We start from the raw sequence: 12,899 nt of genomic DNA on the forward strand, positions 1-12,899 counted from the left end.
GAAACAGTTATGTGACGAGAAATTTTAAGATAGACAACGAGACGGAACGTGACGACACTACTTTCTCTCATTGTCTTATCTATATTGAATTAAATTTTATTAGAAAATATTGTTTAAAATATGAAATCCCGCACGTACGTGCGGGTCAGGTTCTAGTACTATTTTAAAAAACAGAAGTTAATACTAGTATTAAACAAATTTCAAATTTTTTACTTCTGATCAAAACTAATAAAATTACACGAAAAATACCCAAAATGATCCTATAACGCATTTTCACCTTCTTCTTTTTCTAGATTATTCGACAGAGGAAACGTGGCATTATTGTAAAACACACACAAAAAGAAATAGTATCAAGTGACCAACAAAATATTTATGACGCAATTTTGCGGACGACAGAGTATCTGATATTGTGGTTAAAATTAAGACTAATCTAAATTTATCTTTGAAGGATAATAATACGGATAAAAATTTGAAAAAAGAAACGAACAGCTAATTATGAGCTGTGTAACGCCGAACAAGAACAAAACAAAGGACAAACAGATCTGTTTTTGTACGGCTCTTATAAATTAAATCATTAAAAAAAAAACATGCAGAGTCGTGTTTCAATTGATAAAGCGATAATAAAAACCAACTTGACGAAGCTTTTTCAGAACGAGGACAAACCCGTTAAGGCGCGTGGATTCTCAGCCGTCTGTTTCGTAACTGTAGGCTCCACGCGCCTCTCGGTAATTTTCGCAGGTGGTTGTCTTGTCTTTTGATGATATGAACGAAGAAAATATCTCTAAATTTTTGAACAAAAAAGTGAGAAATTAAGGAAATTAAAATAATAAAATTATCCTTTCGGTGGATTTTTTTTTGGAAATTTTGTCGTCTTCTATTGTTTTTGTGAGTGTGTGTGTGTTTATATAATGGTAAGAGATCTCTGATCTCTCAAGTTTCTCTATAGAGTTTCGTCTCCTGCTCTTTCCACCAAGGAGGAGATTTTCTCGTTAATTTTGATAGACTTGCCTCTTCGAAACAAGCTAATTCTGTGGTCTGAATCGTTTCAAGGTATGTCGGAAAATATTAGAGCATCCATTTTCTATCGATCTGTTTTGCTTTTTGTTGATTATGAGGAACAATTCTTGTTTGTCGAGTGATAGAGTTTCGTGTTTTGTTCGATTCGTAATCGTAAATGAGATCTGGTTAGATAATGCTGTGAAAATTGTTGTCTGAATCACATTTTTCGTATAAATGATTTTGGATTTTTCATTTTACATGTTTTGAGTGAAAGCAAGATCTGTCTTTAACTTTTGAGCAAATATTCCGAATCGTTTTCCAACATTTTTTTGGAAGGGACAACAATGAAGCTTTTGTGTCTAAAGAATCAAAGAATGTTTATTTTATATTTGACGCAGGAAAGAGAAGATAAGCTAAACAAGAGAATGGTGACTGGTTGTTTGGATCTTCATCAATCCTTCAAATCTGCGGATTCATCTTCTGTGCCAATTCCTCCACCTCTTCCATCAAAATCTGATGGACACAAGAAAAGACTCGGGCCTAGCTGTGTTTCGACAGCCACAAGAGATATGTGTGATCGTCTTTTCAATGATGGATACAAAGCTGATGTAGTGATCTATACAGATAATGGCAGCATCATCTATGCTCATGCCAACATCATTGTAAGCTCTCCTTATAACTAACTCCTATGAACAGAATTGTCATTGTGTAGTTAGGATCTCTAGCAAAGACGAGAATACAGACTTTAGCGGTTGATTGGAAAGTGTTCCTGGTTCCATAAAGCTCTAGACTTGGTTGATATTGACATTTGTCTTTTTGAATTAATAGGGAACTGCTTCCACTGTGATCAAAGGCATGTTGAAGCAAGCCAAGAGACATGGCAAGTGGCATACAATCTCAATCCGCGGTGTCCCTCACGATGCTGTGCGAGTTTTTATCCGTTTCCTCTACTCTTCTTGGTACAAATCCATTTCCTGTTCTATACTTATTTGCTCTGCCTCTTTTAACATCTGTCGTATCTTATCACTGACTAAACCTGATTTTCTTTGTGTAGCTATGTGAAAGAAGAAATGAACGAGTTTATCATGCATTTGCTACTTCTGTCGCACGCGTATGTGGTTCCTCAGCTGAAACGGGTCTGTGAATGGCATCTAGAACATGGTTTGCTTACCACTGAGAATGTGATTGATGTGTTCCAGCTTGCGCTGCTGTGTGATTTCCCTCGGCTGAGCCTCATATCTCACCGTATGATCATGAAACACTTTAAGGAGCTTTCCGCGACCGAAGCATGGACAGCTATGAAGAAAAGCCATCCCTTTCTTGAGAAAGAAGTTAGAGACTCAGTGATCATCGAAGCAAATGTAAGTGATTTAACAAACATCCTTTTTCCCCTGTATTTTCTCCAAATCTCTAAATCTTGAACATAAACGCAGACGCGGAAAGAGAGGATCAGAAAACGCAATGATCAGAGGATATATTCGCAGCTATACGAAGCAATGGAAGCTCTTGTTCATATATGCAGAGACGGATGTAAAACAATAGGACCACATGATAAAGATTTAAAACCGGACCACGCACCGTGTAACTATGAAGCTTGCAAGGGATTAGAATCACTGATCCGGCATTTCGCAGGCTGTAAGCTTAGAGTTCCAGGAGGTTGCGTGCATTGCAAGAGAATGTGGCAACTCCTTGAATTGCATTCACGTGTTTGCGCAGATTCTGATCAATGTCGAGTCCCTCTATGCAGAAACTTTAAGGAGAAGATGGAGAAACAGAGCAAGAAAGATGAATCGAGATGGAAACTTCTGGTGAAGAATGTATTGGGGAGTAAGAAAGTCGGAGGCTCTCCTTTTTTTTTACCGGTGACAAGCTGTTAAAAAACGTGGTCTCAAGATTTCACCATTTTGTCAATCTCAAGAAGGGCGAGTTTTAAGCGTTTCTTGTGATCCTATCTTAAAAACAAGTGTAACATAATGAATTTGAATAAATGACACATATTTTGGTCGGCCAAGAGTATCAAATCCGGTTTGACGATCGGTTTAGTGGTTTTGTCATTTTAATTACTCAACGGCAAAATTGGTAATAAGCTGAGTCATCTTGTCGTGAAATAAACAGGAGAAGAAGAATCTACCAAATTTTATAGGACCCAACTTGCTTTGTTATTTTTAATAACTCCAAAACTCGAAAAGAGAAACGAAAAGATCGTGGTGGGAAAAAGTGACGTAGAACAAGACAAAAGCAATCAGAGAGGACGTGGTACAAGTGTACACAAAATCGGTCTCACTCACATCACACGTTTCTATTTCATTAAATAAGCAAGGTTAGAAACAAACATTCATTGTCACAAACCCAAATCCCAATATCGTACCTTGTAATATATGTCCTCCTTTTAAAAATCACACTTTTTCTTATCACTTTCGTATTGGATTCTGATTCCTTCAACAAAGAAAAAAACTCACGATTCTGAACCTATCTTTACTTTTTTTTTTTTAACTAACATCATGATCTTTGTGTAATTGTGTATTGAATCAAAAAGCGTATGAAGGCTAAAGAAACACAAAACTTAACCAAAATCAAGAAATTACGATATTTTCACATATATTTATATCTATCTATATTTAAAATGCTGACAAAAACAAAAATAAAAATAAAAAACTAAGAAAGAAAAAGGGTTCCTTATTAGTTACGAAAATTTGATCATTATAGTGTTTGTTACTCTATAACCGGTCCGTGTTCTCCGACTAAACCAACTCAATATCTCCTCCGGTTTGAGAAACACCAATTTTAATTCTTCTTGTCTTGGTCTAAGAAACTGTACAGCTTTTTGTTTCAATCACGTAGAAGAGTTGCTGCTGTGTTCACTATCCGAGCTTGTGTCGTCTTGTCTTGCTTTATACCTATGAAGAACCGGTAACGAAGCTGTTGCTGAAATCCTGAACGATCTCGCTGAAGCTGAACCCATCGATGTCGACATTTCTTGCATCGTCTTCACTTCTTTACAAACGTTATCGAGAACTCCGAGAAAATCTCTCACGACCATAAAGATTCTTAAAGGATGTGCTTCTTCTCTCGCTGCGTTTCCATGGAAATACTCTGTTACTTCTTTGACCATTGACAAAGCTTTTCTTTCTCCTCCTTTGATCTTTCGGATCTCTTCCTCTGCTTCTTTGAGAAACGTTTCCATCGAATCAAAGAACTTCCCTTGAGTTGTCTCTGTCTTGAGAAATGATCGGAGTTTATCAAGACCCATTTCGAGCTTTGTCACATAACTGCTCAGTACATCGAAATCCATTCCGGCTGCTTTTTTCACATTAACCAGATCTCTACTGAGTCCAGCAACTACTTGTAATCCTTGCTTTCTGAAACCGTCACTGTTTCCATGGAGGATGGTTTCATCTTTTGTTGCTGTTGTTCCCTCAGTTCTTGTGATTTCTTGGACAACAAAATGAAGCAATGTGGTTTTGCCATCAACTCCTTTGATGTCTACAAGTTTTAAAAGTGTATCGAGTTTGAAGGCTTTGGCATCTCCGCGATTCGTGCCAACGTTCATTCGGTTTCCAGTCATTAAGACAGCCTCAAGGAGCTTTAGGAATAGTCTGCTTGCTTTTAGTTCTAAGCTTGCTTCCTACAAAGCAACCAAGGGATCAGAATCCGTCTGAGCAATTAGATCATTAAGTGTCTTGAAAAGTAACTAACCTCTAATGTCTGGAAAGAGTTCCTTAGATACTTGACTTCTGCATCAAAGTTGGCTCTATACAACATTGCTTCAACTCTTTTAAAGGCAAAAGGGATATCAAGAATGGTTTTAAGGAATCTTTCAGCTGTCCCTAGTTTCAAGACATCACCAGAGTACTCTCGGAGTTTGATCTCTTCCTCCTTTGTTGGAGCCATTTTCACCAAAGTCTCTAAAAGCTCAGCACCTAAGCTCTCGGGATTACCTGTTACAGTCCAACAAGTAAAATTAAATTAAAATAATAGGATAGGGACCACAAATACTCATGCATCTTAGAACAATAACGTAATAAAATCAATAGTGCTCAGAGAATCTTAATGAATGTCAGCTGCATCATATTTGCTAGTCCTGTAAATATTATAGGATGGCCCTTTTTCTCCTTTACATGTGGTATGTTTCATAAGTTGAACTATCATGTTAGAACCAATATAAAGCAGAGATAATAATGTCATATGTCATTGTTCTTTGCGATGATTATAACTTGAGGCCTAAGCCTTTTTTTGTATAATTTAGATTCTCACCACTGTTACCTCTGATGAGCATCTCTAATATTTTACCTACTATCAGCAAGATCTCAATTAGTGCATCAATATTTGAAAGCAGTTTATGAGCCGAACAGAGGAACCTAAATGTAGATAGCTTACTAACTTATCATGATGATCTATGAAAATGCCAACTCTTGCTTTATGCAAATAGAGCTTTCGCATCAAAAATAACTTACCATCCGTGAGAGCTTCAGACACTTCTTCACGTGTTACATTCAGAGCTCGTAAGAGAATTGCAATGTTCTGCGATTTCTTTGGATCCAGCACTCTGTTCTCATTCTCAGCAGGAGGCATCATTGACCTTCTCACAGGCTCCTTTGGAGCTGAACTTCCAGAATTGCAACCAAACAGATGCTCCATCCTGTCCTCGTTCAATCTGTAGAGCATAATAAGATCAAAAAAGTTACTGAAAAGCGTCAAATTCAAATGTATTCGGCACGATAATGTAGTAAACAATGCTACCCACTGGAATGAGCTTGATTTGAGCTGGTCCCAAACAGTGGCTCGATCTGAGCTCGCTCGTACTTTGTCCCAGTGGAGTGGCTTTAGCTTTGGCTTGCTTGGGTCCGTGTCCCCATCACCTGTTTTCTCAAGAGAACCTGCTGATACGGTATTGACCTCTTCAACAGCCTTCGATTTAGGACTTGGAGTCTTGAATGCTTGTTTTCTTGAAGGTGACGTTGTGGAATTGGTTGTTGCTTCCGAATTGGTGACTTTTCGTAGCAGTTGGGAATCTCTCGGCCGTTTCTGAGGAGGTGGAGGCGGAGCAAGAGGCGGAGGAGGAGGTGGTGGTGGTGGAGTCTGGACTGGAGGTGGAGACCGCCGTGGTGGAGGCACTGGTGATTTATGCTGAGTTATTGCTTGAAACGCCGCCCTATTCGGCGGTGGAGGTGGCTGCGAGAACTTAGGCTTGTTCTGGGAATAAGGAAGCTCTTGTTCATCACTTTCCAAGCCCCTTAGAGGCGGAGGTTGTACTGGTGGCGGCAGTTTCTGCTTTATTGACGGGATGATGACGTGTTTCATCTCCGGCGACCTAGATGCTGCCGTCGCAGGAGCTGATCCAAACTTAGACCTCGGAGATGTTCTCTTCGAGTGAGGAAGTGATTTGGCGGAGCGAGGAAATGCAGTGTAGTAACCGTCATCGCTGCTGATCGCAGATCCGTGCGGCGTGTAAAACGCCGTATCACGACATTCTTCACCGGAAGATGATGAAGAAGGAGATAAAGCCGACGGAGAGTTATCTGACGGTTGCGGCGGTTTAGCTAACGGAGGAAGCGGTTGAAGCTCCGGACTCGGCCTATACCGTTCTGATCTCTTAGCCGAATTCAATTTCCGGTACGGAGACGAATTAACCGGTCCATTAGTTCCGCCGTTAGACTCACTCGCCGATACACGACTCGGTTCAACAGTTCCCATATAGAGAAATGTAGACGACGTCGTCGTCGGTGGTCCTGGATCTTCCTGGAATCTTCGAGAACAGCCGCCATCGCCACCTCCACTAACAAGCTTCTGAGTATCGCTCGCGTGCTTCGCTTTATGACGATACAAGAAGAAAGCTAAAGCAGAAAGCATCCCAAGCGTGACAATTCCAACAGAAATGACGATAGCAACTTTTTTCCCAGGCTTCGCTGATTGAGTAGTAGCTGTTGGAATCGGTAATCCGCCATTGACGTCGGCGGAAACAGGAGGTGGCGGAGGAGGATACTGAGTTTGTTGAGGCGTAGAAGGATTCTCCGGGAAAAATGGCTGATCGGGAGTGTTTGGTATAGGAGGAGACGGCGTTGATTCGAAATCTGGTGGTGGAGGAGTAGAAGTTTCCGGGAAAAGCGGCTGATGAAGGATTCTCCGATGAACTTCACTACTAACGGAAACTGAGAAGAAGATGAAGAAGAAGAAGAATCTAAATTGAAAAGCTCTCATGGCGAATCGTGATAAACTGTTTTACAATTCTCCTCTAAATTCATCTTCTTCTTTCTTCTTCTGTTTTTTTTTTTTTTTGCTCTCTCTCTCTCTCTCTTTTCCTTGTTCGTCAGATCATATCTTCAAAGGAAGGAAAAAATTAAGAAATGTTTAATGGTAAAATTAAAGAAAAAGAAAGAAAAAAAAAGGTGAAAAAGGGAAAGGAATAGCAGAGGAGAGGAGAGAGAGCAAGCGAAAGTCCGTTTCGTTTCGAGATCTGAGATTTATGATGCTGACGTCAGCATTCCGGGATCGTTTAATCTGCTTTTTTTAACCTCGTTTACTTATTCGTTAATTAGTTACACATACGTATTAAAATGACAAATAATAATCACATTATTTGTAGTCTACTAACCACAAATGTATTTGTATTACTATTTGTGAACGACAACAACAAAAATATGTTTGGAAAAACAAATAAAAATTACCAGTTGCTCAAGTAAAAGACATAAAAACGAAGAATAGACAGCCTAGCTATTCACGTCAAGCTTCGTGGAAATTGACTATTAAGATTATAATAAAAATTCAACTTTGTAATTAAAATTATGGTGGACTCTCATGGTCTTGTTGCTTTGCATTAGATTTCATATAATTTGGAAATTTTCGCCACGTGAGATTCAACAATCTAATACTACTACAAACATACTATGGCTTTGCTGCTTAAAGACGTAAATGTCCTTTAGTATGTAGTATTTAAAGAAGAATGTGACTGTCCTTTTCCGTCCAACGTATAAAATTTCCGATTTTGTTTCGTTGATTTCAAGAGGAAAAAGACACGTACTTACCTCCACCATCGACTTTTCGATTTTATTATATTTTTCTACGATATTTACACTTTTATTCTTTTAGTGAAAACTTAAAACTACGATTACAAATAATTTAAACAAAGTTACAAAACTAGTCCGGCTGATTCTGTAGACGGAAAGACAATCCTCTGTGGTCCAGTGTACCGTATATGAGTCATATGACAATATGGGCCAACAATTACAATTTTCAAAAGACTATTTAAAGTTTGTTTTTTAACACTAACAAGTAACAACCAATTTATCGAGTTGAAAACAAACTGCAAAAGTGTCGGTTGTTTTTAGCTAATGTCACAAGTAAGTAAAGTATACTATTAATATAAGAAAGTCTCCATTGCTTGATTCTATAAATTTAAAAGATTTAGTTAACTATTCTAACAATTTTTCGCAGACAAGGGAAATATTTTACATGAAATAGGTAATACGTATAAATCAAGTTTTTAGCGAATCTATTAAAAAAGATTTAATAGTGAATAGAAAAGGAAGAAAAAAGAAGACCCATACATGTAAGTTTGGAATAAAGTTTCACAACGGGCTTAACGTTACATCTCTATCTTTTATCTTTTCCTTTTTTTTGTCTTTTATTCTTTCTATTTTTTCAGGTTTTTTTTTATATTTTAGGTAAAGAAAAAATAAATGATTTATACATCCACCGACTATCATTCTGTTGTTTATGTTTATTAATGGTAATGGATTAATGGTAATCGACAAGTGACGAACGAAGGGGTCAACCACACGCTCTCTAGCGTTTCGCTTTTTCTCTTCTTTTTTTTTTCTTTTAATTTGTTTTAAACCAAAAAAACTTTCTCATTGTCTTTTTTTTTTTTCATCTTTATACCTTTTTTTTTTCCATTTTCATTTGCTGGGGATGTCCATTTCTTTTCCTCGTATTTACAATTGTGCCATAAATCTCTTATCCTTTTACTAACAAAATAATGCAGAAACGTTACTGACTATACAAAATCAAGAGGTTCAATCAAAAATAGTAATTTTCATTCTTATTTTTCAAGTTGGTATATTTTGTATTTTCTTAACTTCTAGCTGTATTTGTTTTGGTAAAGAATAGCATGTGCATTTTCAATTAGAAGAAACAAATATTCCTATACGCCAAAAAAAAAAAAAAAATCCTGAGGGAAAAAAAGTTTTCTTCTGTCCCACGTAAACATAAATTTGCACAACGCTTGTGTTATAGTCTTATAGAGATATACTTAAAGCTCAAGATAAATAATATTCTTCAACACTTTTGTACTCATTTTTCTGTCATTACTCATTATTGTCACTCTTTTATATTTCTATTGGATCCACAAGCCAGAATTATAATATGATTATAGTTTTTAAGCTGGGGGTTTAATTTATTAAATAGAGGCTCGCAGATTTATTTTGAACCGTATATCTACAACTAAATTAATATTGCATTTTCCAAAACTAATTTCTTGTAAAAAGTTCCATATTATGTGAAAGTTTCCTAAGAACTAAACTGTCGAATAGAGTTTTTTTTTTTCTAATATATTATTGTCAAAACAAATTTCTTGATGTAGTTAGACAAAATTAACGTTAGAAAAGACTATTTAGTAGCATGTAATCATACCGACAAATCCGAGAAGATCATGGGTCGGATGGGTCAATGCTTGGATTTTAATACACTGCCATCTTCTGATTCGTTAGTTTTTTTTTTATTATCTGGTTAATTTAAACATTAATTGAGGTGGTAATCATGATAAAGCTACTAGACAAATCCCTTGCTAGTGTTGTCATAATCATTATGACAGGATTATTCAAAACGTTCAAAGCAATTTTAGAATCCCACACCACTTCACTCAATAATATCAGTCTAATCACAGCCTTTTAAATAAAATAAATCGAAATGGAAATCTGCTTGTGAAGATAAAATATAAATTATTATTTTTTACGATAAAATGTTTCCTTATTAGCAGAAAAAAAAAAAAAAGGCTGAACTTGGACAAAGAAGCAAAGAAGTAGAGGTCTAATTAAGCCCATACTATGGCTTTTAAAAAAGGCCCTAACTAAAGCCCATTACATGCCGTTCTAATAAATCACTCAAGGCTACTTAAATATGACGTCGTATAAGGATTAGGTATTAAAAGTCCATCAAAAATGTTTTGCAGAAGCTATGTTTCCAACGTTATCGAGGGTCCACGATGTTTGTGCCTACCGTGAATGTTATGCGACCTCATTGTTATCTTTTATAGTTCTTCATTTCCAAAGACATATTTGTTGATAAATCGAACCAATCTAATCCGAAATCAAACTACAACAATTTCGATCTAAAGCCTGAACCATATTCTAATACTTGTTAAAACTAACAGTCTAACACCTCTATTTGAAATTAATCATGTGAACAACACTCAAGTGACCCAACAGTCAAACAAAGCAACCAACTTTGTTGTGCATTGTTACCACTAGAGACACGTGTCGCAATGTACGGTTTCTTAAAACAGAACAATTCAACATATTCAACGGCATTATTTTCCATACACCACTTTATAGTAAGCAGCAAGAACAACACAACAGTCACTGTGTAACACTAATCTTCCTTTTTCTTTTTTTTCCTTAAAAGTAAAAAATAACATTACTTTGATTCTTCCTCTGTACTCTAGAAAAAACCTATCTTTTATAAACCTCTCATGTGCTGAGAAAGAAACCAAGAACACAAGTAAAGAAGAAAAAAACCTGTGCCAAAGCCAAAATGAGACATCTTCTTTACATTTTCTTCTTCATTGCCTTTCTCGGTTTTGCAGGTAACAAAAACCACAAACAAAAATGTATATACTTTCTTTTTTTTGCAACTCATAGCTATGATCTTTTTATGCAGGAGCTGGTCAAGAATCAACACCCATTAGAGCTCTAAATCTCCATCACAATCTCCTTCAACTTCCTCAAACCACTGATCTTGATCTCGCTGTTTCTGTGAGTGACAACAAAACCATTACTGAGATTTCCTCAAGTATCATAAAAGCCGAAACTTGGCTTAAAACCCATGTCCTCTCTCGTTACCCTTCCACAAAAATCACCACCATTGTTGTCTTTTTCCCTGATTCTTGCCAAACCACACAAAACAAACCCACCTCTGATCTGGTTCTTTCTTCTTTGAAAAACATTTACCATTCTCTTACAAGATGGGGTCTTGAGAACAACATCAAAGTCTCCTCTGGCTTCTCTTACAATTGCTTAAACAACCCAAAAATCTCAGAAATGTTCAAACCTGTTCTTATCTTCCTCAAAACCATAAACTCAACTTTCACCATAAACCCACCTCAAAACTTCCTTTCTTCACCTGATAATCATCTTGATTTGCTTCATTCCGTTGAAAAGCTCGGATCTTTGAGCTTCAACAAAGTCAATTTCTTAAACCCTGAACCAGAACAAGAATCTACAACGACGATGACAAGAAGAAATCTGAGATCTTTAATCAATCTCTCCAGCAAATTCACAATCTCTTTCCCAACATTACCATCTCCATCACCAGAAAACTCACCAATTCACTCCTCAATCGGATCTCCATCTCCACCTACTATACCCTATTTCTCAGAACCTTCACAATCTCCGATGCCCTCTCCTCCCCAATTTCCACCGGAATCAAATCAAGGGATCTCTCTTCCGCCGTGCCTTCCTTACCATCCGGCGCCGTCACCGTCTCCTGTCAAGAAGAAGGACGTGGAAGGGCTATGGTGCGTGGCGAAACCGAGTGTAGCGGCGGAGACATTGCAACAATCTCTGGACTTTGCGTGTGGACAAGGAGGAGCCAATTGCGATGAGATTAAACCTCACGGGATATGTTACTATCCAGACACAGTCATGGCTCACGCATCTTATGCTTTCAACAGTTATTGGCAAAAGACTAAACGTAACGGAGGTACTTGCTCTTTCGGTGGAACCGCCATGCTTATCACAACTGACCCAAGTAAGTTTTTAAAACTCAGATTTACCTTTAAGATTCAATAGAGAAAGATAATTACAAATTCATGAGATTTTGATTTTGTTTTTGTAGGTTATCAGCATTGCCGGTTTGTTCTGAGTTGAGATTTGTCAGCCATTGAAGATCTGGAGTTCTGGACTCTGAGAAACCCCGGAAACAAAGAAGATAGATGATATTAATTAAGTAGTGATCTATAGTTTTGTTAATTTTATAAATCATGGTTTATCATTTAGGGTTCACTTTTAATTAATCCGTTCTTTGGCCCACTTGGTACTGTTAATGGGCTTTGTTTTACCGAGACCGGAATGGGCCTTATTGTAGGGGAAACGGAAAAAAATAAACAAAAACACGTATCAGAGCCAGGTTTCGATCCTGGGACCTGTGGGTTATGGGCCCACCACGCTTCCGCTGCGCCACTCTGATTTTGTTGACACGTTTATATCAACGTTTTATATAACCATTAGTTAAACCTTGGCTCGTTTGTTATGTTGATGGGCTTTTGGTCCCAAGTGATTACTGATAGTGATTTTTTTTTTTTTTCCTCGTATTCAAAAGGTTGCGAAATGTTCAAAGGACTGTTTCTATAAAATGACTCTACATTAAACCGCGTAGAAAAGTTCCCAATCATAAGTTGCATAACGACAGCTTTTAAGATAATCGTTGAAGCGTTTTTTGGCAGTTGAATTGACTAAGTAGACAAAACTGTTATGAGCAAAGACGACGACCCACTTCATAATACAACAACAAACTCGAAGACTTAAAGACTTACTCCACTTTGTTTTTTTATCTCCGTCAACGAACCCCAATTGTTAATTTAACACATTACTTTAATCTCATTTAGTTTCTTCTGTTTTTGTTTTTTTAACTCTTGTGTTTTGGTTGGTGGACTACTGACTAGTGGCAAGTCTTACACACACAAACCT

General features: G+C 37.3%; 3 protein-coding genes and 1 non-coding gene across 4 annotated transcripts; 2 read left to right on the forward strand and 2 right to left on the reverse strand.

Annotated features, from left to right (window-relative positions):
• The first annotated feature begins 580 nt into the window (after positions 1-580).
• On the forward strand, positions 581-3,012 carry LOC9301074 (BTB/POZ and TAZ domain-containing protein 4). Its single transcript, XM_021013707.1, has 5 exons — positions 581-1,050; positions 1,398-1,661; positions 1,828-1,958; positions 2,054-2,360; positions 2,433-3,012. Exons 2-5 carry the CDS (start codon positions 1,425-1,427, stop codon positions 2,874-2,876), a joined length of 1,119 nt encoding a protein of 372 aa, XP_020869366.1. The 5' UTR covers positions 581-1,050; positions 1,398-1,424; the 3' UTR covers positions 2,877-3,012.
• Positions 3,013-3,655: 643 nt separating this feature from the next.
• LOC9301075 (formin-like protein 6) lies at positions 3,656-7,370 on the reverse strand. Its single transcript, XM_002866656.2, has 4 exons — positions 5,744-7,370; positions 5,454-5,653; positions 4,696-4,937; positions 3,656-4,624 (listed from the first exon to the last, which is right to left on the reverse strand). Exons 1-4 carry the CDS (start codon positions 7,195-7,197, stop codon positions 3,833-3,835), a joined length of 2,688 nt encoding a protein of 895 aa, XP_002866702.1. The 5' UTR covers positions 7,198-7,370; the 3' UTR covers positions 3,656-3,832.
• A 3,050-nt stretch (positions 7,371-10,420) lies between these two features.
• On the forward strand, positions 10,421-12,513 carry LOC9302775 (glucan endo-1,3-beta-glucosidase 12). Its single transcript, XM_021013714.1, has 3 exons — positions 10,421-10,798; positions 10,873-11,961; positions 12,049-12,513. Exons 1-3 carry the CDS (start codon positions 10,747-10,749, stop codon positions 12,078-12,080), a joined length of 1,173 nt encoding a protein of 390 aa, XP_020869373.1. The 5' UTR covers positions 10,421-10,746; the 3' UTR covers positions 12,081-12,513.
• TRNAM-CAU lies at positions 12,328-12,399 on the reverse strand. Its single transcript has one exon. It is a non-coding gene; the product is annotated as a tRNA-Met (tRNA).
• Positions 12,514-12,899: the final 386 nt, after the last annotated feature.

The sequence above is a fragment of the Arabidopsis lyrata genome, assembly GCF_000004255.2.
Source record: "Arabidopsis lyrata subsp. lyrata unplaced genomic scaffold ARALYscaffold_8, whole genome shotgun sequence".
Taxonomy (NCBI): domain Eukaryota; kingdom Viridiplantae; phylum Streptophyta; class Magnoliopsida; order Brassicales; family Brassicaceae; genus Arabidopsis; species Arabidopsis lyrata.